Consider the following 22,523-nt stretch of genomic DNA (forward strand, 5'->3'; position numbering starts at 1 on the left):
AATAACCATCCTGGTTCTGCGCTACAGAAACGGCATTCTTTGCGTTTAGTGTATGTTAACCTTTGGTTGACTCTGCTTCCCGGCAGGGGTCAATTTCAATGAGATAGTCTCATTGGTAAGGCCGATGCGATCCACGACTACCTGACAGTAAAAGAATAATTCTCATTCTCCGCAGTGTGTGTCACTATTGTTGTCTCCTGTCAAAGTTGCCGCCAGAGATACGGTCCTTGTGCGGCTATTTCGTTTCTTTTCCTCATTTGTTCCTTTATCTTAACCTTTCTGTTCTTCTTCGGCACACAGGTCAAAGCGTAACATGTACATCCATGCTCCACTCCCAGCTCAGTTGGTTTACTCCGCACCACCCAAACACCCTGATTATGGTCCATGAAGGTCCAGAATGGTCGTCTGCAGTTGAGACACTTAAACAGGTTGCAATCGGCGTTTTGCGTGTACGTACCTGTCACTGTCACTTTCTGGGTCACTGTCCTTGTGGATCAACGGTCAGAAGATCAACGATCTTTGCACAGTTTTAATTCTCGTAGAGTATGTTGTACATCGTACGGATATGTCCTAAGTCGTAGACGTTCTGGGGTATTGTTCGAAAAGAGAAACTGTTGCGTCGGACTGCAATTAATGGTCGATCAAAGCTGGGCATCCCGCGGCTCCGCATGGTACGAATAAACCAGTACCTGCAAACTCCAGAAATGACATTTCTCACAGGTAGAACTTGGTCCCTGATGAATTATCGCCTCTACAGCATACCGTTTTCTCTTTTCTTTGTTTCACTTCTCTAACTACTACGGCATGTCGTTTGTTGTATAATCACACGTTGTTGAAGAATCGTTTGCTACTACTAGTTGAACATTGTCCTCCATAGTTCCAGAGATATACAAAAAGTCCCTGGACTCTGGCAAAAGCCACATGCAGAAAATAAAACCCGACAAAAGCGGCCACTTGCATTGCACTGCCCACGCGAATGCAACGATGGCGAGTGTATCTTTGTGTGTTTTGTGTCTGGGCAGAGCTCTCTTTTCGGCTGGACCTCCTTTTTCTTCTTAATTTTTCACTCGATTTCCATATCACTGTTGTTTGTATCGATCGTCATTGTTTCTCGGGATTTGCTATTTAAGTTCACCGGGCCTGTCATTGTGACCGATTGGGACCTCTGCATGCTCTATTACGACATCCGGAGTACTTACGACATACACAGACAACTTTCAGCTGTTCTTACCCCCCCTCTCCCAGCAGCGCACATGCAATTAACTACCCTCCCCTGTCTGTCACATTATTTCTTCGCCCCCTGCCCTGGATAGTTACTGTACAATCCCTCGCTCTCCCTCTTCATCCAACCCCTTCACGCCATAAACAATGGCTCGAAGGTGATGGCCCATGTCGGTCTCCTTTCATTGCATGACTTGACCTCTAGATTCTCTCAGTCCCAAATGCAGGATGGAAGGAAACAGAGGAAGCCGCCAGCTTCGCCGTGCAGGTAGTTCTAGTTGCATATGCCGCTTTACAAAAATAAACAAATGGGAAATCCTCTGTACCTGCGTGCTATTTGAATACTTTTTTTGGCGTGCGTCCTTGGTCCAACGATATAGCTTATCGTGACGCCCTACGGAATAATATGACAAAACATAAGAATATCAAAAAAAGAAGAAGCGGCGATTGCTATGCAGAACGCTGAGCCAAGAACTCGTAAATGCATTTGCTGCCATACGAGGTCGCCTGGGGTGCAGATATGCAAGGGTATTTGGACGCTGGACAAGTAAAAGATTGTGGCTGTGAGAGGAAGGCGTCTTATTGCAGGTCATATCGCTACAGTGTTTGCTGATCACCAGCTTTTGGAATTGTCTTGGTAATAAGCTGATTCGGGGGACTCAAAAACAATTTAATTGTCCATTTGACGGGCGGAAATGTGCTGGGGGGGTACAGTTATTCTTACATTTACTGTGCGAGATGCTTGTCCCTTGAAGCTCTGTTGTTGGCATATTGTGTCGTGTAAGTTGAAATTTCGGTGTGTTTTTCTTTTGTTTGCACTCAGGGCTACTTAGAATTGTCGAACACTGCTGAGGGCGTGGTTCTATCAGAGATCTTCAATTTGCGGGGGTAGTGGCCAGACAGAACGTAAAAAACGTGGTCGGCGGCCAGGGGAACTGTGCCTGCCCGATAAAGGTTGCTTGGAGTGAAAAAAAGTTTATTAAATCCTAAAGATGCACGTACATGTCCAACTTGTAAAGTCGTATGCTGGTTGGAACACTCTCAAACAAACAAAAAAAATTAAGAAAGAGAAAATACACCAAAAGACACGAAAAAAAACCCGGAAAACAAAAAATAAAGAATTCACCAGACCCGGAGCATTACCTCGTGCTGCTACAAAGCAGGCACGCCACACAAACCTGTAAATCGTTCTTGGGCAAATAAAAAAAAAAGCAAGTCGGCAGTAATGGAAAAAGCAGGGTATCCGACAGTATGTTAGCAACAAAACAATAATTAAAAAAGATATTAGGCGGTACCGAACATTAACTTGTTTCAAGAAGAGGGGGAACAAAAACGCGCGACGATCCCAAAGAGCCCAAATGTGGTGAGACTTGGTATTAACAACCCTGATAAAAGATCTCCTTGGCTTCGTATGGAGTGGTCATGAGGTCCTCGACGGAGGGCAGCCAGAAGCGTGGGCTCTTCCAGGCGGGAGATGCCGAGGCCTGGCTATCTTGGACGTCAATGTCCTCGTAGAACGCGGTGGCATCGGACGTCAGCGAATGCCCAAAGTAGACATAGTCCATACCCTGGCGGGAATTGCTAAAGGTGTAGATGACACTGTTGAGGCTGCTCTGAAGCTCGACCTGAAGGGAGCGGTCCTACATTGGAGTTGTTTTAGAGGAGCTGGAGGAAAGCAGACACTAGACAACCTCCGAAAACATTCTGGTCTTACCTTGGTGTTGTTCTGCTCATCACGGCGCTGCTTGTCCATGAGCACCCAAATCGTTCCCTCCACAAGGATGCGCAGGGCGACATAGGCCACATGTGTGTTGACAACGTTGGCCGACGTGAGGCGCTTGATGAGCTGGGCATCGGCACTGCCAAAGAGATCGCGAAGCTGTTCGGCCAGATATTGTGTCAGCATGATGTCACACTGCGCGGTGATCATGCGCGGCAGTGGTGACTGGTTCGGCATGGACGTGGCATCTTTCGGTAGGCGCTCGATGCCGAGCCGCTCTGAACCGGTGATGTATGCGGAGAGTGTTTTTTGGACTGTATGGAAGAAGAGCGAGAAACACGCAGTCAATAAGAGTCCAAAATGATGGGATGCCTGCCTCCGGTTACGTTGATGGCCTTACATCTCCCAAAGTCGTACTCGAGCAGCAGCTGAAGTTCGGGTGCCTGTGGGGAAGGAAAGATTATATATTAGTAAGACGGATCAATACTCTCAATAGGGAATCTTACATGGCCCTTTTAAGGAACCTTCCCAAAAGGGACTTGGAACTCAAGACTCACTATGCCAGTATCGATCAGGCGAAGAGCTTCTTTGTGGGCCCGGCCCTGCGTCGCCGCCCACGCGCAGGTTTGGCTTCGGATCTGGAAGCGGAGCTGGTTGAGGTACGCCACTGGATCAACGACGGCATACGAAGGCAGATTGATCCATTTGTGGTTTCCGTTGGCATCCGTGTACCGACGGCCCGTTACGTCACCGTACCGCGGGACGAACTCGCGCACCAGGAGTGCGGTCTGCAGAGCCGCACCGCTGGTAAAGACAACTTCCACGGCTACGGATCCGCTCTTCCAGTCGCCGTCGTCGATGATTGGAAGACTGACCTCGTCCTTGAACCGCGTCGTCAGGTCGAGACCGCCGACGCGGTGGAAGACAACACTTTTATAATTGATGAGCCTCATGGTCGATAACGGCCAAAAAAAAAATCACGAGGTGACGTGTGTGTGGTAATGTGAGAGGGTTGTAGATGCGACAAGGGAAGAAAACGAGTGTGATCAAGAGCAGCGTGGAGTGAGATGAGAGGTATCTGGCTTATAAGCACAGAGTAGGAATACAGCAACGATTGTCAGAAGAGCAGGGAAGAAGGTGAAAAAAAGGATAGAAGAGGAATCGTGAAACAGAAGAAAATATCGAGAAGGGGGAACCTGCTATTTGTACTTGATAAGACTCCCTCCCAAAGAAATACAAAAAAAAAAACATACACACAGATCGAGACCAGACACAGCAAAAAACTGTAGGCGAGTTTATATGTAAGTAGGCGCAGGGCAAGGTCTCAGGAATAGGTTGCTCGCTCTCAAAGAGGACTGGGGTGAGGTACGAAAAGGGAAACGGGGAGGGGTGAGGCGACTGGCAAACCAATAAAAGGAGGCGTCCTATACAAAACAGAGTCTGACGAGGGTGGCCTGCTTCCGATGAGTTAAAGAGCCATCCTTGAGTCAATGGCACTCCGTACTTGGACTTGAAAAAGTAAGCCAGCTAATAGGGCTGCAGCTATCTGCACTTTGCAGTCGTTGCCTGTTGTCATACGTTCGAAAGGTAAAGTGCTTTTCTTTTCTTTTTTTTTTTTTACCCTGGCCTGGTTTTAGGGTATCATACATTTCGTATGGCGTGCATGCGAGTGCTGAAACCAAGAAAAGGTCGTTTGCTAGCCGCACCCCCACGGTGAGCTGTGGCAAGGTGAGACAGAAAGAGGAACAGAGCGTGGTGGACGAGATCGAGCTTCTGACAAGCTTGTCGCTCAAACGTAGACGTCCTTTGCCGCGTTTGTCGATTCACCTGGGAACAACTGACTTTTGAAAATGGACCGTCGACACTACCCGTCTAAATGGCCAATGGCGGCATTTGTTCCATGTGGCGCGCACGGAGATTTGATGCCGCACCGTTGCCTTTTTTTTTTTTTTTTTTTTTCATTACGACAGCAACAAGCGCGCCAGAGGGCGTGTATCGAAGCGTCCAAGCAAGGGTAGATCGGAGATTGAGCTGTGGTCGTGATAAAAAAAAAATTGAAATGACGAATAAATTTGTCGCGGATACAATACAAGGAATGCGGCAAGAAGAACTAGCGGTGGGAGGAAGACATGAGCTGATGTGACGATCGCTGGGTGTTGAAGGTTGTGGTCGAGGTGGAGATCGAACGGCGGTCGGGTTGGTACAAAGATGAGGCTGGGTCAATAAGCGGTATTCCTGCTCCAGCTGGAGGGAATACGACGCACAACGTAAATCATACAGAAAACAGGAACACATGACACCGCCTGAGTGATACCGTACAGTTCTCGCCATGCATGGGACAGAGTGTGCGTCAAATAGGCGCGCGAGATAAAATGGAACGCTAAACAATTATTTTTGGGAGCAAGCATAGTATAAGTGGCAGTAAGCTACAATATGCTGGAAATATTAAACAGGCAAAAAAATAAAAAATAAAAGAAATAGATACCACTACATGAAGGATCACGCGAGGCGCATCCCATATCCGACCCATCAGAGCGAGCATGAGGACACGGAGCGAAAACTCACGGATATCAGAAGAAATACGGCCAAGGTCGGTTTAGCGCACCTGCAGCATTGCCTAGATATTGAAACGTTGTTCCCAAATACGACAATGACGTCCGCATGTCTGGTCCGTTGGGGTTGTGCACACCCCGTTTTTGTCCGCCTGGCTGGCATCCTTTAGCCTTGTCTGGGCATTGGCCGTTAATCTTGGTGTGGTTGTCTGTTGGTGGAGTGATGCACTCGTCAGCAAAATAGAAACGCTCGAGTAAGAGCCTACTCTGTATACTCAAAGATATTGCTAAACGGGGCCGCAGGCGAGGGTCCAGACCAGGTAGATGAGCACTTGCTGGGCTTTTGTGGCGTATGAAGGGTGTGAAGGTGAAAGAGTGTAGTAGTACGAGGCCAATGGAGGTTGGCGAACAAGTTCGAAGTAATAGCTGTGATGTAGACGCATAAAGGAGTGCAGCAGGCCGCATTGGATGACTGCATCTTTGTAAAATCACAGCTACGCCCCACTGGCCTGACCATCACCCTCCATTGCTCTGTTATGTTGACTGCACTTTTGTGCGTTGCCCGATGCACATATTTTCTGCATGTGGATTTGGCCCCCAGGTGACAACAGACGAATCGCTGTCTCGCCTTTCTTCTGTCTCTGTTGTATTGTGCACCGCCCGACATTTTCTGTTGGTCACCTGGACTGTTCGGTTCATGTCACACAATAGGATTGGCAGCTGTCATACCTGTTGTCCAAAGTCGGTGAACATTGTTCCTGGCTAGCAGAGGCAGACGCTGCGTATCGAACCCGCGACGCTTGATAATTCAAGGCCCTTGATAAAATAAAGAATCGTTGCGGAGTAGCTTCCTGACCAACTACCCTAAGTTGCGTTGACGTCTTTGGTCAGACATTTGTTTTCCGAGTTTTGGAGTGGGTCCGGAACGGACCTACGAATGAGCTTGGCATGCAGTCCTTAAAGGACGGAGGCTCCCTCTACTCGCTTCTGCAGGTCGTTTAGGTTTTCATTCGTTGGCATCTGCCCCGGTGCTGTTCCTTTCCAATCTAATTTTCGGTGTGCATCTGCCTGTAACTTTTCGTTTTTGCTCGGAAGTCTCCCCCGACGATGTCGTAGTGTATTTGGGGGAGAACCGGGGACCGCAGTGCCATTGGCCCATGTGCTTTTATGATTTTTTCTTTCTTTTTTTTTTCTGCTCTGGGCCGCTGGAAAGGTGTCGGCTGATTGTTTCGCGACGGTCGTCTTAAGTCTCGAGATGAATTGCCCGAATATAAGGGTGGTGGCTTTTAAAGGTGGTTCGTTGACGGTCAGAATGGGCGTCGGCAGAACCAAGAAAAGGCGAAATCGTGCAGAAAAGCAGGATTGCGCATATGCACGACTTCTCTAATGTTCTTGAGGCCTAGGCTCTGATTCGGGATTGTACGTGGCTGACGTCGTACATCGGGTCATCCCTCATGGGTCTATTGAGGTCCTCCTAGTTTGTCCTTGTCAACTGTCATTTTCCTTCCCATCTCTACTACTTGTAGCTTCACGAATAACTTTCCGAATATGTCCCAAAGGTGACGAAGAGAAACGCAATCACGACTTCAAGGACGAAAAAACAAAACTAGTTGTGACTGGCGACTTACACGAGTGAATACATGGGTTTCTTGCCTCCAACGACCAGGACACTGCTGGACCCTCTTGCACAATCGCGTGTCCTGGCTGCTGCATTAGCCATCAGCACTAGGGAGCGACCTGAGAGCCGTTTTGGGCGCATGCTTAATTATGCTTGAAGACCAGCAGTTAAATGTACAATTTTGCTGGATTTCATTCTCCGAACATTCCGTGCCTGTCTGAGTTATGTGGTTGCAAATGCATGGTATGTGCAGAACAAGTGCAGGACAGGTGCCGACAAGCTAGACCAAATGGAGCACCAATTGGGTCAGATTGAGAACCTCGATCGATAAGTTTTGATTTCCAGCGAGGTTGACAGCAAACTTACGTTTTGCTTTTCTTCTTCCATTCTGGATATTTTCTTGGCCTGCACCTTTCCTGTTTGGCAATGCCCCATTGGACAAATGAGAACAAAAAGACGGTGTATCGACAAAACGGATGTATGTCCGAAACGCCCGCAGCGGAATCTTTGCCGATTTTGTCTTGGTCATTCGTTGTGTGCAGCCGACCTGTCTTGTGCTCCATTTGCAGCCGTAAACAGAGAAGGGTTCGTTTCGTCATAATCCGATTGGATGCGTTCCAGCTTCTAGTTTTTCTTTTTGCGGGCAGAAGAACATGGGCCGATCCGACGATGTCGGATGGCTGACGGATCAGTTCTGCCGAAGCATGGCTTTAGCCCGTACCGCAGCTGCAAGTCGTCTCTTTATCTTATTTCCTTTCCTTTTCTTTTTCTTTTCTGTATTAGCCGCATGCTGTGTAGATAGTCTTACTGGCGTACTTCCTGCTTGTAAACCAACCGTAAAAGAACCAACCGTAAAAGATGGTAAGATCGGAATGGTGGACGAGGGTCGGGAGGGCAAGCGTCTTCGGGTTGTTTGATACGAAATCTAGCCTGGCTAGTATAAATGGGATCATCAGCGACATACCGTCGGTGTACAGTGAAATGGCGTTGGATCTCTGTGGCTGTTGACGGAAACCAGTATCATACCTGTTTTTGGGATGCTATCTGCCCGCGTTTTCCTTGCTTAAAAGTCATATTCCGACGCTCTGGCGGCTGGTACATGGTGCGACCACGACCCAATCGAATCGTTCGCCTTGAAAAGTGGCGGTCTGTAAGCTTTAGCATCGACAATGCACATCAGTGGACCCGAGGGTCTTGGATATGCGCTGCGCTCATGGGGGGACTAAGCGAGACATACAGTGCCCGAGAGTAAGAGCCATAGCTCGAAGTTGTGCACAGCTGATTTTGGGCCTTTGCCTGGAACACAGTCGTTGTGCTAGCAAAAGGATCGTCAGCATGGGCTGGAAAGAGGCAACAAAACTTCAGATCGACTATGCGATCTATGGGGCGATAGGCGAAAGATGAGTACAGACCAAGAGTGATATGCACGTAGCACGTAATTTGGCGGAGAAACGCCTGACAGTCAAGAAACAGCGTAGAGTGGTCGTGGTAGCAGCTAAAGCAGTGTGGGTTTGGGGAGCAGACTATTTACGACAGTGAGGTTCAAGTTGACTGTGAAAGTTAAGGTCAGTGCCAGGGAATGGATGGATTTGATGCTGTTTCTTCTTATGTATAAACTAGCTGCAGCAGCGTTTCGTGGGCAGTTACCAATTCGACGCACATGATGCGGGAAGGAAAGAGACCCTTTGTTTTCATTGCTCCTTCTTTGTATCGAAACACGGAAAGCGGAAGGAGCAGAGTCGTTGAGATACCTGCCCGACAAGCTAGGTCTCGTAAAGACTGGCTCGTTTCGCCTCGAAAGGGTAAGAGCGACCGTTGTTTATGCATCTACACCAATGTTTATATGCGGTGGCATAATATGACAGGAAGGCGAGCAACAAAGCACAAAAGGGAAGGCACGACCAAAGTAAACCAATGGCGACCAGCCAGCACATCTCCTGCCTATTTCGCCCCTTCCAACAAACATGACCTAAGAGAAAGACTGGTGCGATTGGAAACCAAAACAAACAAACATATCTTGCTCTCCTTTCACCACCGGCATCACAGCATTACAAGTATCGTTGGCCACGACAGTTGTCTATATCTCTGCACCTCGTCGTCATCTATTTGGCCAACACTAACATTTTGACAATCACATCATCCACGGAGTGGAAATTTCACCCTCGAAACAAACTCGCAGCACCTAAATACTTTTCACAATGTCGAACCCGCATCCGCACAACTGCAGTAAGTAGACAAAGAAGACTGCTGAGAAAGAAACAACCCTCGCAGTCTCCACCCCATAGCTAGCTGCATGCCGCTTGAGACACATCTGTTTCGCCGAGCGTGTCTCAAGCTATCTCCAATGCAAAGAGCTGACTATTTCTTCTTTTTATACTCGGAAGACATTACTCCTATGAAACTGATGGCGAAGATCTACCAAATTATCCAGATCCTCCAGACCCTCAGCACTCTGATATCGGAAGTCCAGGCCCTCTGTGTTCAAGGTCTTCTTCGCTACATATTCAGCATTCTGTTCTACTTTACGCCGCAGCTGAACCCGTTCCACTTATTGGATGCGTACAGGGCCGCCACCAAGGACGAGACCTTTGTCTTTACTTCGGCGAAGCCACAAGATGGGCAGACACCCGGTAACGGCGGCCAGTCACCCCCACAGGAAGGCTCCGACAATGGCAGCGATTCGCCCAAAAAAGACGCAACAGAACCTCCAGCTCCCTGCGGATGCACAGCATGAACAGGAGTAGCTGATCGTGTCACCTCATCAATGGGCCGGGACGCCGATCGTGGGGGGCAGCGTGGACGACTTGGTGTGGACGAGGCTTCTGATCGAGATTTCTGCCATGGTCTGATTTTCTGCCAGCATAAAGACACTCCTCCATCACATTGCTTCCTACACGAAGGAACTGTGTGTCTTTGTATTTCTTTTGCGTTTGCGAGGCGTGTGCCAGTTTATGGCTAGAATTCTGGCACAAGGCAGGTTCTGTGTACAGTGATTTGTTTTGAGACCGCTGCCGACAGATATGATTCGACTTTTGTCTGACTTTTGCCCTACTTCCCAGTCCTAGAATAGTTACATAGTATATTGTACTAGAATCCAACCACCTGGCGTCCCCACGTCCCTTTCTATTGCCATAATGATCTGCTCACTCATCCTAACCGATACTCCTATAGCTTGATTGTTTGCGAGTACACACCCGAGCTGCCGCCCACGTAAATGACATCCTTGTCCTTTTCGGTACGACCAAAAGCACACGATGTCGAGCCCGTCACGGAGGCCACCTGGTTGGGCTTGCCGACGGCCGGATCGACCTCGACGACTGAGTTCTTGCCATTGGTGGCCACGTAAATCTTACCGTTGGGTCCAAAGCAGAGGTCGTCGCCCATGAGGTTCGACCACAGCGTCACCACGGGCCCCGTAGCCTTGGCCGTGACCGGGTCGACGGGCACCTTGTGGAAAGAGTTCTTGAAGATGTTGGTGTACCACACCACGCCGTCCTTGTATTTGATGCCGTCGATGCCAAAGGGGATCCCCCCGGACGGTGCCATTGTCGGGTCCGTCAGCACCACCGAGTAGGCGCCCGTCGACACCGAGAAGCGGTAGACGTTGCCCTTGCCGGCGTCGGCAACAAGCACCGTGTCGTTGTCAAAGACGGCCAGGCCATTGAGGTTGCTGGCCTCCTTGATGGCCTTGACGAGGGACGTCCGGGGCGTGCCGGACGTAAAGTCGACTTTATAAACGGCCTTGCCGCTGCCCCCAATGACGGCAAAGACATCCGGCGCGACTTCGCCAATGCCGCTGAGCCCGGACGCGCCCGTGACGACGACGGCCGTGGCCGCTGTTTTGGCCACGGGGTCTACGCTGTAGAGCGTGGCGCTGTTCATGTTGGTCGCGAGAATCTGGCCGTTGCTGCGGACGGCAATGTTCTCGACGGACGCAATTTTGGCGACCTGTGTGGCGGCGGATTGCCGGCGGTCGACGGCGGCCGCCCACGAGACGGTCGGAGCCGAGGCGAGCACGAGAAGGCCGGCTAGCAAAGCCCCCGTGGCACGACGGAGCTTTGTGTTCTGAAGCATTGCAATGAGATCAGACAAGGGCAATCGGCAGTGATGTACGAATGGATGCGACAAAGGGCAAATTGGAACAGCACAAAAGAACTACGTGTAAACGTTCAACGAAAACCCGCTACAGTCTAGAACGGGGACCTTGGAGATCCATTTTATCCTTGTTTTGCACTGTTCTTATCGTCGACAGGAAAGTCCATTTGCAATGTGTCGAGGCTCGTATGGAGCTACACCGGGACAAGTACACAAATAAAGTTTGAATATCTCCGGCAGAGACGAGGGGATCGGATGGCGGCTGGAGGCTAAATATGGCAGTTGGGCAATACAGTCAGAACATAACCCGAAAAGGTTGTTGCAGTAGACGAACTGTGCATGGGCTGTCTCGCTGTTGGCTAATATGCCGGAGGAGCCAAGAAGGAACAGAGACATAAAAATTGCACAAATAGTTGCAAGCCGTCTCGGCAGTGGCAAAGATTGGAGGAAAATCTGATAGTAAGGATATCTAAAATGAATGTGACGACCATAGGAGAACCTTTGTCCGTGGTTGACTAAAAGTGGTCATGTTTATTCCCCATCTTTTATGTACTCTATTTATCCATGTCAGTCGTTGCGTCTGTTGACTGAGAACCCTGTCCAGCAGAAATCCATCATGAAAATATTATTCTTGTGATGGCCACGACCAAGTGACCAGCCTAGGAGAAACATGGCCGTAGAATCACTATATATATGTAAATAGGGTATGTGTGAGAAAAGCAGATTATCACACGGTAATGTGAAGAGCATTGACTGGCCCCATTATGTCGTCCACGATTGTCGTGGCGATGCTGTTCCAGTCGCCCATTGTGTCCGCTGGTATGTATGCTCGGGGTTTTGGCGGTGGTTTGGGTGGCTGGTCCGAAGAGTACCCAGCAGCCATGCTTGTGTAGATGGGCGGCGTTGCCGTCATTGTCGTTGTCGCCCGGTTTGAGATGACGCCAAACTCGTTCATGATCAAAGGAGGGAGGGGCCGGTCAGCCCAGTTTTGCGGGCGGGGAGTGTTTGTGGTAGAAGATGAGGAGATAGTCGTCCTTTGCGTGGCAGTGGCTGTTGTGGTATTTCTCGCGGTTGCTTTTTCGGTGGTGCTGGACTTTACATTCGGGCAGGGGGCGGGCGCGGCCGTTGTGGCCGGCGTCGATACGACGCGGCGCGGCTTCGAGAGCTTCGCTGCTTGAGATGGTGGTTTCCTATCGATTTGGCGAGCCGGAACCTCCTTGGTGGCTGGTAGAACCTTTCCGGCGATCGACTCGGGCGAGAACGACGGGCTCTTGGAGCGGAACATAAACAGTGGCTTTCGTGGCGAAAGCTTGGAACCACGCTTCACATCCTTCTTGGAAAGGTCCGGGGGCGACAAAGAAATCGGCTGTGGCGGAGTTGCGTCCGATGGAAGTGCCGGTAGCGGAGCGTCCTTGGTCTGAGTCGGATTTGTGGGCGCTGGCGGCGACGGAGTTGCATCAGGCTCGGAAGTGGGGAGGAGTTTCGTAGTTGACATCGCAGGCGCCGGGGCAGGCTCTGTTTGCTGCCCAACGTCGGCCTCAGTGGGTAGTGCTGCTTGTACTTTGGTTGCCTCGATTTGAGGCTTTGTCTCGTTTGCAGGCGTCGGATCCGATTTATGCATCCGTGCATGTTTCTTCTGCTTCTTCTCTGCGGCTTCATCGATAGGCACGGAAATGTAAATGGCGAGGGCGTCGGCTTGTAATGCCAGTGCCGAGGCGCTTTCGTGGCTTGGGTCGAACAGCTCGAGGGCTTCTTGTAGCGTGATCGGCTCTTCGGCCTCGTCCCGACCTCGCAGACAGCACCCCGGCGACCATGTCGCCTTGGGCCGCATGTGAGGCGGCAAGGCAGCTGCGCGTGCCGCCCACAGGTGCTTCCAAGGCTTGTGCACGGCCGGCTGGTGCAGCAGCCCGTAGATGACGTTGGCATAGTGCCAGTGACCGAGCGTGCGGCCGCGTTCAAAGTGGCCGACGACGTGGCTTTGGTAGCGCTCGAGCGAGCCGAGGAACGCGGCACAGAAGCCGCAGGCCCATGCCCGCTGGGTATGGTTGCGGCCAGAAGCGTCTCGACTGTCGTCCGCGCAGGAGAGACTGCGTTCTTTGCCTCGGCAGGCGACGTCGTGCAGAATCCATGCTGTGCGATCGCCCAGCTTCTCACCGCATGCTGTACACCAGTAGGAATGTGCTGCCTTTGTTGTCGTCGTCGGCTCTGTGTCCCGGAAGTCGGCTGCGCTTGTTTTTATCCGCAGCACTGGCTTTGCTTTTGACTTTTGCTTCTCACTTGTGTGCGGGACCGTTGCTGTGGCTGTTACCGTGGCTATGCTTCCGACGGTGGTCCAGTCCGGTTGTGGCTTTTCCTTTGCTGAGGGCAGCTGGAGAGGCAGTGGGATATCCGAGGTAGAGGACAACGACCTTGACCGGCCGTGATTCGAGGGCTGCTGTAGTTGAGAAGTGGAAAACGACTTGTGGAGTGGTTGTGAGGTCGTCAGGGACAGAGACTGAGACCGGAGGCGCTGCGAGTGTGTGGGAGAAGGGGCCGGCCAGCGGTTGGGATCTGCGGGAGAAATTGCTGATGCTGTTTGCAAGGCGGCTGCTGATGGAACGGCGAGGTCTTCCTCGACCTCTTCGTGGAGCGGCGGGCAGTCAAACAGTGACGACGACGTGAATGCTGATATTGACCCAGCGGCGGTCGACGAAGACGATCTGGAGGAGTGCGTGGTACTGGTCGCCAGTGAGCTCCGCTGTGAGCGGCCGTGGGGATGTTCGTACTGCTCTAGCAGGGCACGGAGCAAAGCTTCACGGTCTCGGGCGGAGAGAGTCTGGACATGTTGACGGGCGGCAGCCAGGTTTGCAGGTGGCAGGCTGCCGTATGCCGCGGCAGGTGCGTCCAGTGCCATGGTATGTGTGTGTGTGTTTGTGCGTGTGTGCGTGTGCGAGGTTGTTTCCTAGTTAACAGAGTGGTGTAAAATGTTGCATAGGCAAATAGACGTTGTCGGTGGCAGTGTTCCGTATCGTGTCAACATCACCGAACTCTGCAGGCACGATGCGGAATGGACATGTGTATGAGGAAGGCACAGGTCAGGATGGAAATGTATATACGTCGTAATGGGAAAGAACGGAATATGAGAGAAAAGGGAAAGTAAGCGAATCAACAGAAAGAAGAATAGATATTCGTAGAGGGTAGAAAGAGAGAAGCAAGACGTGCCAGGAGTAAAAACACAGGACAACAAAACGGACATCGATCGTCTTCTGACATGAACTTCAAGGAACGCATGTGTAAGTGGTTGTGTACCTTGTAGCAAACGCCGCCTTCTGGCCACTACTGGGGCAGTCTGGTGACGCTAACGAAATAGGAAAGAAGAGGACCCGAACTTGAAAAGGGGCGGCGCCAGTGACGGGTGCGTGTTTGAGCTTCTGCTGACAGTCTTTTGGCGACGCCTCCAATTTGTTTCTTTGTTTCTCCTGTCAGGGCAGGCCCTTGTCCTTTGTACCTCCTCTTGCTCCTGTTATTTCTTTGCACCCTGTCTTCAGGGCCTTTTTACAAGGTTTAGGCAAAGATGTCGAGGACGAGCATCGTGTCTGACAGTCCTTTCATATTTGCATGTTTCTTTTTCCTCTTTCATTCCCCAGTGTACGACAAAGGTAAAGGAGGCAGAAAGGTGGGCTTGGTGACTTGGCCATTGTCTGTATCCTGTGTGCTGTAAGGTCGCTGTGTGCAACCAGATGTCATAGTTTTCTCTGATGCGCCATCACTTCCTTGAATTTACTTGTCTACCTGTGCCTCTTCTTGCTCCCCGTCCATCTTTTCCCCAGAAGTCCCGTTCCCATGCGACGCACACATAACGAGCATACGCAAGTCGACAACTCAACACGAAACCCGCTGAGACGCAGTGACGCAGTGACGCTGTTCAACGTGCTCGGCTCCACTTATTAACCACCCTCCAGCCCCCCTTCCTTGTTGATGCCCCCTGTTGAGGATGTGCGTCGATCGTTGACCAGATACAGTACTTTCAGGGTCTTTCGCGAGCCTGGCCAGGTCAAAGGCAAATGGGTTGTCTCGCTGTACCAGGACCCAGACCGCCACACCCCGACCCAGATCTCTTCCCCCACAACAGACGATCAATGATCGAGCGGGAACCAACGGGACGCCACAGAAGGAACAGAGGCACGATTCTTGGTTGGACCGCCATTTGGTGTTCTGTTTTCCTTGATTTCAGGCTGATCACGTTTTGAAACATCTTGTTTTCTAGGACACTGTGGACGACCACATCAGCACACATACAGAGGGGGGAAAGAGGCTGTGGCCCGTTTGAACAGTCGATCGTCTCGATCGTCTCGAGTCAACCGGCAGACCAAGCAAGGAAAAGAACAAAACAAAGCCGAAGTGTTTGCCACAGGCTCATCTCGTCCCCGTAAGACCTCAGGACCTGTTTCCTGGTGCGAGTCCTGTGTCTCAGGCTTTTCGTCTACGGCTGCTGGGCTGCATGTCTCAGATCTTTTGGCTAGAGTGCCCGCTACAAGGACAAGACGACAAAGTGGGCTGGTGGGATCCTGTACGGAGGCGAACGGCGCAGCTAGAGTGCTTTACTTTCGGGTGTTTTTTGATTAGAACTATCACCATTCTCGACAAAGAAGTGCGGATTATTACTTCCTGTAGAAAAGGAACCCAGCGAGCTCTCAAGTTCAAAGACTACCAAGTCCTCGAATTAAAGTTTTCGAGAAGTCATACAATAAATATCACAGAGAGACAAAGGGTTGACAACAAAAGACAAAAGCACAAACAAACCACACACCACAAAAGCCCATCAAAAAAAAAAATTTCCTGCATGCAGCCAACAGAAACAACCTCCTCCGTTGCGAAAAGCCATCCTCTCTCCTCTCCTGTCTCCTTTTGTTTTGTTCTCTCCTCTTTTCTTTGCATGCACGAGCAAACATGAAACAGCGGGCGGGCGAGGGGGCACTCGTTTCGAAACACGCCATGGACCAGTCAGCGGCCAGAGCCGCCCACCCATTTGCCCCCTGTCGGCAGTGTCTTGGCATTTTGGCTCGTAGCATACCCTGAGCCATGCTCTCTGCTCTGCAAGAGGCCGATCCTTTGCCACTCGTCACCCACACTTCGCGTCATAACTGTCAATCAGTCACCAGCCAGCTTGGGAACTTGGGAACTTGGCGAGCTTGGGAACCTGACTAACGAACGTGCGATTTGGCCACCACTGACAAGGTTTGACAAGCTGACAAGCTGACTAGGTGGTCGAGGTGGTCCATGGCACCGCGCAGGAAATGCTCGACCACTGCTGTCATCCGGTATCCGATCCCTTTTCTCGGTTCTTTCGTCCCGTATGGCCCCTTCACCGAAAACCCTTAGGTTGGTCCTTCTCAGTGGCCTTGCTGGTGGGCGGCGTTGGTGGTGTGGTGGTGGTTTGGGTTTCGATTTCGTCGAGCTGGCGTGCCCGCGATGTCGTTGTGTGGGACGCGTCGCACACTGCCGCCACTGTCTTATCGTCGGGAATGGCGCACGTTGGTTGCTTGATGACGATGCTGATGGCCCGAAGCCCCGAAATTGTTGCCATGGCGCGGGCCAGTGCACTGGGAAGCTGCCATCCGCGCTTGGCGTTTCCGTTTCCGTTTCCATTTCCATGCCCGTTTTCATCTTCGTCCCCGTCGCCGTCGCCGTCCCCGTCGCCGTCGCACCTTTGCAAGTCCTCTCCATTTGTGTCAGGCCACGTCTCGTTGGTGAGGGCCTCACCGCGCTCCCACGCAGCGTCGTTTTTCACTGGGATGGGAACGGCGCCGACCGACTCGAACCGCGTGTCGCCGTACCACCGCCGCAACATCCAAAGCTGGAATGTTTCGGTAGAGCGCATCTCCTTCGGCAGCCAGTAGTACATGTTGACTGCTCCGCTGTCGAAGACGTGCCAGAAGAGGCGGATGGGGTTGCGGGGCCGCATCTCGCTCGTGGGTTGACGCGGGAAGGACGACTCGGGATGGCCGAGCACATAGGCAAGGCCGAGATCCACGAAGCGGTGGAAGCGCAGTCGTCGGGCAGCGATGCTTTTGCACTTGGTAAGGTCGTCGACCGTCTCGCTCTCGTCCTTGAGGAAAACGTTGCGAGGTGCAAGGTCGCCGTGTGTGATGCCGTGGAAGTAGAGCCGGGCATATGCTTCAAGTGTGGACGCCACGACGTCCAGACGCGCCTCGTTCGTCATCCCATTCACGTCGCCATACACCAGCTGTGCGGTCATGGGTCGGCCTTCGACACGCTCCATTAGAATGAGGCGGACTCTTCGGACCGGTGTTGGGACTTGCAGGAGCGGGTGGTCTTCGCCTTTGACCTCGGCCAGACACTCTTTCTGCTCGTCTGTCAGTGGCAGCTCGAGCGAGTAGGAGCCAAAGTACGCCGGCAACAGTTTGCCGTCGACACCTTGACGGACAAGGTGCTGGTAGGCCGCCGTCTCCCGACAATACTCCATGTCCGCGAGGTCCACAATGTCATAGTCGCCATTGTGGTAGTAGTACATGGGGTCGAAGATTTTGGCAACGATCGTGGCCGGTGACGAGGAGGGCGGCGGAGGGCAAGCGGTTGCAGTCGACGACGAAAAAGACGAGGAGCTGGAAGGCGATTGAGAGGGGATGGTGCCGCTGAGAATGCGGCATGCGACGACGTGCGCTCCGCAAGTCAAAAGCGGGCGGAGGGCGTCTGCGACCTCAATGTCCAGGCGAGGCGCGTCTTCGGCCGGTTCGGGGCCTGGCGGTTGGTTGTCTAAGCAATATATGCTTTGGGGGAGCTGCTCCTCTCGCATCTGTGCGAGGATCTCCTCGCCTCTGCGGTGCTTTGTTTTGTAGCCGGTGCCAAAAGGTGGAAGTGGCTCATGCTGCTGGATGGTCCAGCGAGACTCCGTACAGAATGGCGAGGCTGGGCGGCCGCGGTCCAGAAATGGAATCTTGAACTTTGGCTTCTTGGGCTCTTTGGCCCTAGGCCGCCGCCGTCTAGGCATGGTGACAATGTGTCTTGATCTGTTGTGAGGCGGAGATGCGAGTGATGGTGAAGAAGCAACAGTGAGAAGAAGAGTGAATGACGAGATGGGGCGCGAAGTGACACAGCAGTGACAAGGGAACTGGGCGGCGAGGCAGCAAGGCGACGAGGCAAGACGACAAAATAGAAGAGAGAACGGGAGATGCGAAACGAAGTGCGAAGGAGCCGCCGTCCATGTACGGGATATTGTTGCGAGGTGAGGGCAGACGTCCACAGAGCCACAAAAAAGAGGTAGAGCACAAACGAAGACGAGTAGGATGTGGTTGAGAGGAAGAATGAGAGAAAGGTCAAGGATAGCGAGGGAGCGTTTTTATATGCAAAACAGCAAGAAAATATTTTTTTGCAAGCAGTGACGGGTGACCAAGGCGACGGTGGTCATTGCTCGTCCAGTTGAGGAAAGAAGGAGCAAACAAAGTGGCGGTCGCTCCTTCTTCTTTGGCATCGTGTACAAACGCACGTTGCGTCATCTGACAAACGAAAGCGCAGGAAGAAGACAAACAGTCAAATCGAACACAAACCGTGGAAAAGAACAAAATCGAGCAGTGACCCAGAACAAGCACAATCGAGTCAAACCGGAACTCGACGCGAACATCCTTCGGGGGAGGATCCCTGATGCCAATGCGGCCGTTTTGAGAATGGGTATGGCTGGTTTTGCCCCGATGCCGTACTCCATCCTGACCGTCTCAGTCGTCAGCCCCAGTTTGGTGAGGACTCGGCTGCTCCGCCAGTGATGGCCGACGGTGGGCTCGCACGAGCCTTTGGAACCGGTGAGCCTTCAAATCCCAAGACGTGCATATGTCTGGGTTCCTTGTTGGGACGTTGGGGATGGGGGCTACCATTTGTTTTTGCTTTCTTTTGGACACCACTTGATATCTGACCTCTAGACCGAATGTTTCACCTTGGCAAAGCGTGTGACAATGCAAGTTCTTCTAGGGGGTAGCACAAGTTGTTTTTATTTGTCAAGAACAGGCAGACAAGGGACATTTTCAGGGTTGCCCATGTGTGGTCCGGCATCTACAGACGTGGACAGAGACGTGGGGACAGCCGGATGGTGTCTTTCCTCCCTGGTAGCATTTAGTAACCTACAGAAATGGATAAAAAAATGACAGGTAACATAACACAGGGCAATAACACAGGACAAAAGACACTGCGTCGATGGACTAATGGTACTTGTTCTTCTCGTGGTGCACATCGTTCTCGAGGAAGATCTCGGTCTTGCCGTTCATCTTGTCGCCAATGTCGAGACACAGGAACACGCAAATCAGACCAAGGCCGGCAAAAGACAGCGAGGACAGCGCGGTGATTTTGAGGCCGTGGGCATAGGACCACTTGAAGGCGCTGCTGGCGGCGGCGAGGATGTCGGCATTGATGCCGGGGACGGCCTCGAGGGCGGACGCGCCGAGCGAGAAGGCGGCCAAGAGCTGCTCGCCGTACTGGGGGTCGAGGCCGGCGGCAATGGCGGCCTGGGGCACCGTGGCGGCGGCGCGAGCCTTTTGGGTGTTGGTGAGGACGGACATGTAGATGGCCGTGGCCAGCGAGCCGCCGGCGTAGCGGCCGACACCGGCAAGGCCGCCAGAGATGCCGAGCTCTTCCTGCGGGACGCCCAGCTGGGTGAAGGCGATGCTCTCGTACTGGGCCCAGCCGAAAAAGGTCTGCATGAGGAAGCAGAAGGCAACCATGAGCCCCTTGTTGTACGGGGTGCAGAGGGCCATGAGGCCGCCAAAGAGGGTCATGCCGCTCCAGGCGATGATGAGGGTGAGCTTCCAGTGCTTGATCAAGTCGCCGAAGCAGATGAGCAGCATGGCGCCAAAGACGAGGCCAAGACTGGAGGGAAGCGTGAGCAGGAGCTGCGTCGAGCGGGGGGTTGTTGCATCGACTGCGCTGGTTAGTTGTGTTGTACTCGAGTACGTAGTGTGGGGAGCGAAGTTGATGTCTCACCATAAAAGACCGAGACCATGGTCGGCCAGATGACGTTGATGCTGTAGTAGAACATGGTGACAATAAAGGCCACGACAAAAGGCGCCGTGAACTCGCGGCCGTTCTTGTAGCGGAAAATATGCGGCGGGCAGAGCGGGTACTTGACGCTGGACACGGTCTCCCAGATGCCAAACAGAACCAGCACACCGAAGCCGGACACCAGGGGACCGACGACGGCGGGCGAATTGGAGGCCTTGCTCGTCGTGTTGATGATGCCGACGAGCGTCAAGCAGATGCCCGGCACCACCAGGACGCAACCCACGTAGTCGAGGCCGCGCAGGGCGTCCTTCCAGGGAATGCCGCGCGGGTGCTTGGGCGGGAAGTACAAGAAGCCGATGCCGAGCAGCGAGAGGAACTGGGCAATAAAGCCGGCCCAGTACACGTACTTCCAGGTGCTCTGGGCGCCGTCGATGACGTACTTGCCGACGATGGGGCCGATGACGACAATGACAAAGACGAAGCCGTCGGACAGGCAGATGCCAATGTGACGGTACTTGTTGGGCATGAGCTCGGGGATGGAGCACATGGCCATCTGGCAGAATCCGCCACCAAAGCCCGTGATGGCGAGACCGGCGATGAACTGCTGAGATCCGTGGGCGGTGGCAGTGACAATAAACCCGACGCAGCAGACGGCGTTGCCAAACAGCAAGAAGATGCGGCGGCCAAAGAGGTCCGAGTTGGTGCCGGCGAGCAGGAAGCCGATGGCGTTGGCAGTCGTGTAGGCGGGAACTAGACGAACGAGGTCAATTTTTGCGATCTGTGCGATTGTTGTTTGTACCTGAGCAGCTTGATCCGGACGGCTTACCATACCAGCCCACGAGGGCTTGGTCGCCGCCGAACCAGGCGACGATCTGGCTCTGCATGGCACCCGTCGTCGGTACGGGCCAGAAGGAGAGACCAAAGGTCGACGAGAGGATCTAGCAGCGTCAGCATTCTCTCCAATGACAGTCTGTATTGTGTGTAGAGCAGGTACGCAGGAGCCAGGACGCACAAAAATCACCAACCACGTCTTCCACGTCATCTGGACCTCGCTGCCGTCGAGCGTGGTCAGTGTGTTGCCCTCGCGGGGCGTCAGTGTATTCTCGACATTCTCAACGTCGTGCTTCTCGCTAGTATTGGCGACGCGGTCAGAGCCGCCAGACAGCGACATGATGGGAGTGAAGAAAAGGTGGCGATGAATGAAGGAAAGAAACTAAATGAGAGAGAGAGAGGAAGGTGACAGGGCACAGGACGCGCAGTTGGAGAAAATGGGGGACAGAAGAAACAGAAAGAAAAGAGACGGATCGCAGTCATAGCGTCTAGACCTTGCTCTTTATTTTATTATCCCTCGGGGAGTCGATGGCGTCGCGGATCCGATCGTCAGATGACTGCCAGGGATCCAAAACTGAAGACACTATGGAAGAGGTTACCAGAGATGGCCTCCGTACAATAATGCCATGCAAGATGGAATTAAACGGCGGAAAGAAAACGTTTCCCGGAGGTCCCATTGATCCCAAATGGGTGTGCTGGGCAGTTAGACGGCAACAGCACATCCTCACAAACCAGGAAGTGGCCTAGACAAGCCACGGACAGCTTGACCATGACATGCAATTCCCATTCAGTCGGCGTTTTTTGTTCTCAAAACGAACACGACATGGTCCGGCGGCAGTTACTCAAAACATTGAAGGATTCTGTTACTTTGTTTTTGACGGCCATGTCCTCCAGGTCTGGACTTGATCCACGGCTTTGCTGTTCTCTTGGTAAGATAGACAAGAGACACATGCAAGTCAAGTCATCGCCGTCAAATGTGATGTGCATACAGAATTCCTAAATGCAATGTTGGACTTGGAGACGTATCGTATGGACATGTCATCTCTTGCTCCCATGCACAGCGAACATAGCACTGGTACAAAATACAATCCACAAGACTAGCACGGAAAGTTCTATCAAGTTTTGGGGAGCCCGGTGCAGTAGAAACGAACAACGGCGAGAGAAACGGCAAACAAACACAAAACAAAACAAAGGGCGGTGGAAGCACAACGTAACAAATGACGTCCCACTCGCCAAGAGGGCAAGGATGTGCACGTCCATACTCCATACGAAAGAAATGTTAGACCACAAATCCCCCATGTTGGATTTACTCCGTAGATACTGCGAGCTCCCTCACCAGATGCTTCGGTATTGCTTTTCCTGGCGGTCCCTGCGAGTGACGGTCGATCTCGGATTCTCCACTTTTAGTGCTTCTCCGCTCGCGTCGTTTTTTATTTCTGTGTTCATGTATGATTACCCCAGGTTTTGCGGAGAAATCCTGTAAGTGAAAGCGTACGCCAAT

At 52.3% G+C, this 22,523-nt stretch overlaps 6 protein-coding genes across 6 annotated transcripts; 1 reads left to right on the forward strand and 5 right to left on the reverse strand.

Moving 5' to 3' along the window:
- Nucleotides 1-2,597: 2,597 nt before the first annotated feature.
- On the reverse strand, nucleotides 2,598-3,894 carry SPSK_06318 (uncharacterized protein; the record flags this gene model as incomplete). Its single annotated transcript, XM_016733024.1, has 4 exons — nucleotides 2,598-2,861; nucleotides 2,936-3,255; nucleotides 3,342-3,384; nucleotides 3,499-3,894. 4 exons carry the CDS (start codon nucleotides 3,892-3,894, stop codon nucleotides 2,598-2,600), a joined length of 1,023 nt encoding a protein of 340 aa, XP_016592382.1.
- Nucleotides 3,895-9,309: 5,415 nt separating this feature from the next.
- Nucleotides 9,310-9,845, forward strand: SPSK_06675 (uncharacterized protein; the record flags this gene model as incomplete). The annotated part of the gene is made up of 2 exons (XM_016733376.1): nucleotides 9,310-9,337; nucleotides 9,397-9,845. 2 exons carry the CDS (start codon nucleotides 9,310-9,312, stop codon nucleotides 9,843-9,845), a joined length of 477 nt encoding a protein of 158 aa, XP_016592383.1.
- A 431-nt stretch (nucleotides 9,846-10,276) lies between these two features.
- SPSK_06508 (uncharacterized protein) lies at nucleotides 10,277-11,185 on the reverse strand (the record flags this gene model as incomplete). Its single annotated transcript, XM_016733213.1, has 1 exon — nucleotides 10,277-11,185. One exon carries the CDS (start codon nucleotides 11,183-11,185, stop codon nucleotides 10,277-10,279), a length of 909 nt encoding a protein of 302 aa, XP_016592384.1.
- A 748-nt stretch (nucleotides 11,186-11,933) lies between these two features.
- Nucleotides 11,934-14,099, reverse strand: SPSK_06029 (uncharacterized protein; the record flags this gene model as incomplete). Its single annotated transcript, XM_016732737.1, has 1 exon — nucleotides 11,934-14,099. The coding sequence occupies one exon, from the start codon at nucleotides 14,097-14,099 to the stop codon at nucleotides 11,934-11,936; it is 2,166 nt and encodes a 721-aa protein (XP_016592385.1).
- Nucleotides 14,100-16,550: 2,451 nt separating this feature from the next.
- On the reverse strand, nucleotides 16,551-18,197 carry SPSK_06196 (uncharacterized protein; the record flags this gene model as incomplete). Its single annotated transcript, XM_016732903.1, has 1 exon — nucleotides 16,551-18,197. The coding sequence occupies one exon, from the start codon at nucleotides 18,195-18,197 to the stop codon at nucleotides 16,551-16,553; it is 1,647 nt and encodes a 548-aa protein (XP_016592386.1).
- A 1,198-nt stretch (nucleotides 18,198-19,395) lies between these two features.
- SPSK_06068 (uncharacterized protein) lies at nucleotides 19,396-21,362 on the reverse strand (the record flags this gene model as incomplete). The annotated part of the gene is made up of 4 exons (XM_016732776.1): nucleotides 19,396-20,111; nucleotides 20,174-20,941; nucleotides 21,018-21,129; nucleotides 21,204-21,362. 4 exons carry the CDS (start codon nucleotides 21,360-21,362, stop codon nucleotides 19,396-19,398), a joined length of 1,755 nt encoding a protein of 584 aa, XP_016592387.1.
- Nucleotides 21,363-22,523: the final 1,161 nt, after the last annotated feature.

The sequence above is a fragment of the Sporothrix schenckii genome (assembly GCF_000961545.1).
Source record: "Sporothrix schenckii 1099-18 chromosome Unknown Cont38, whole genome shotgun sequence".
In the NCBI taxonomy this organism is placed as follows: Eukaryota; Fungi; Ascomycota; class Sordariomycetes; order Ophiostomatales; family Ophiostomataceae; genus Sporothrix; species Sporothrix schenckii.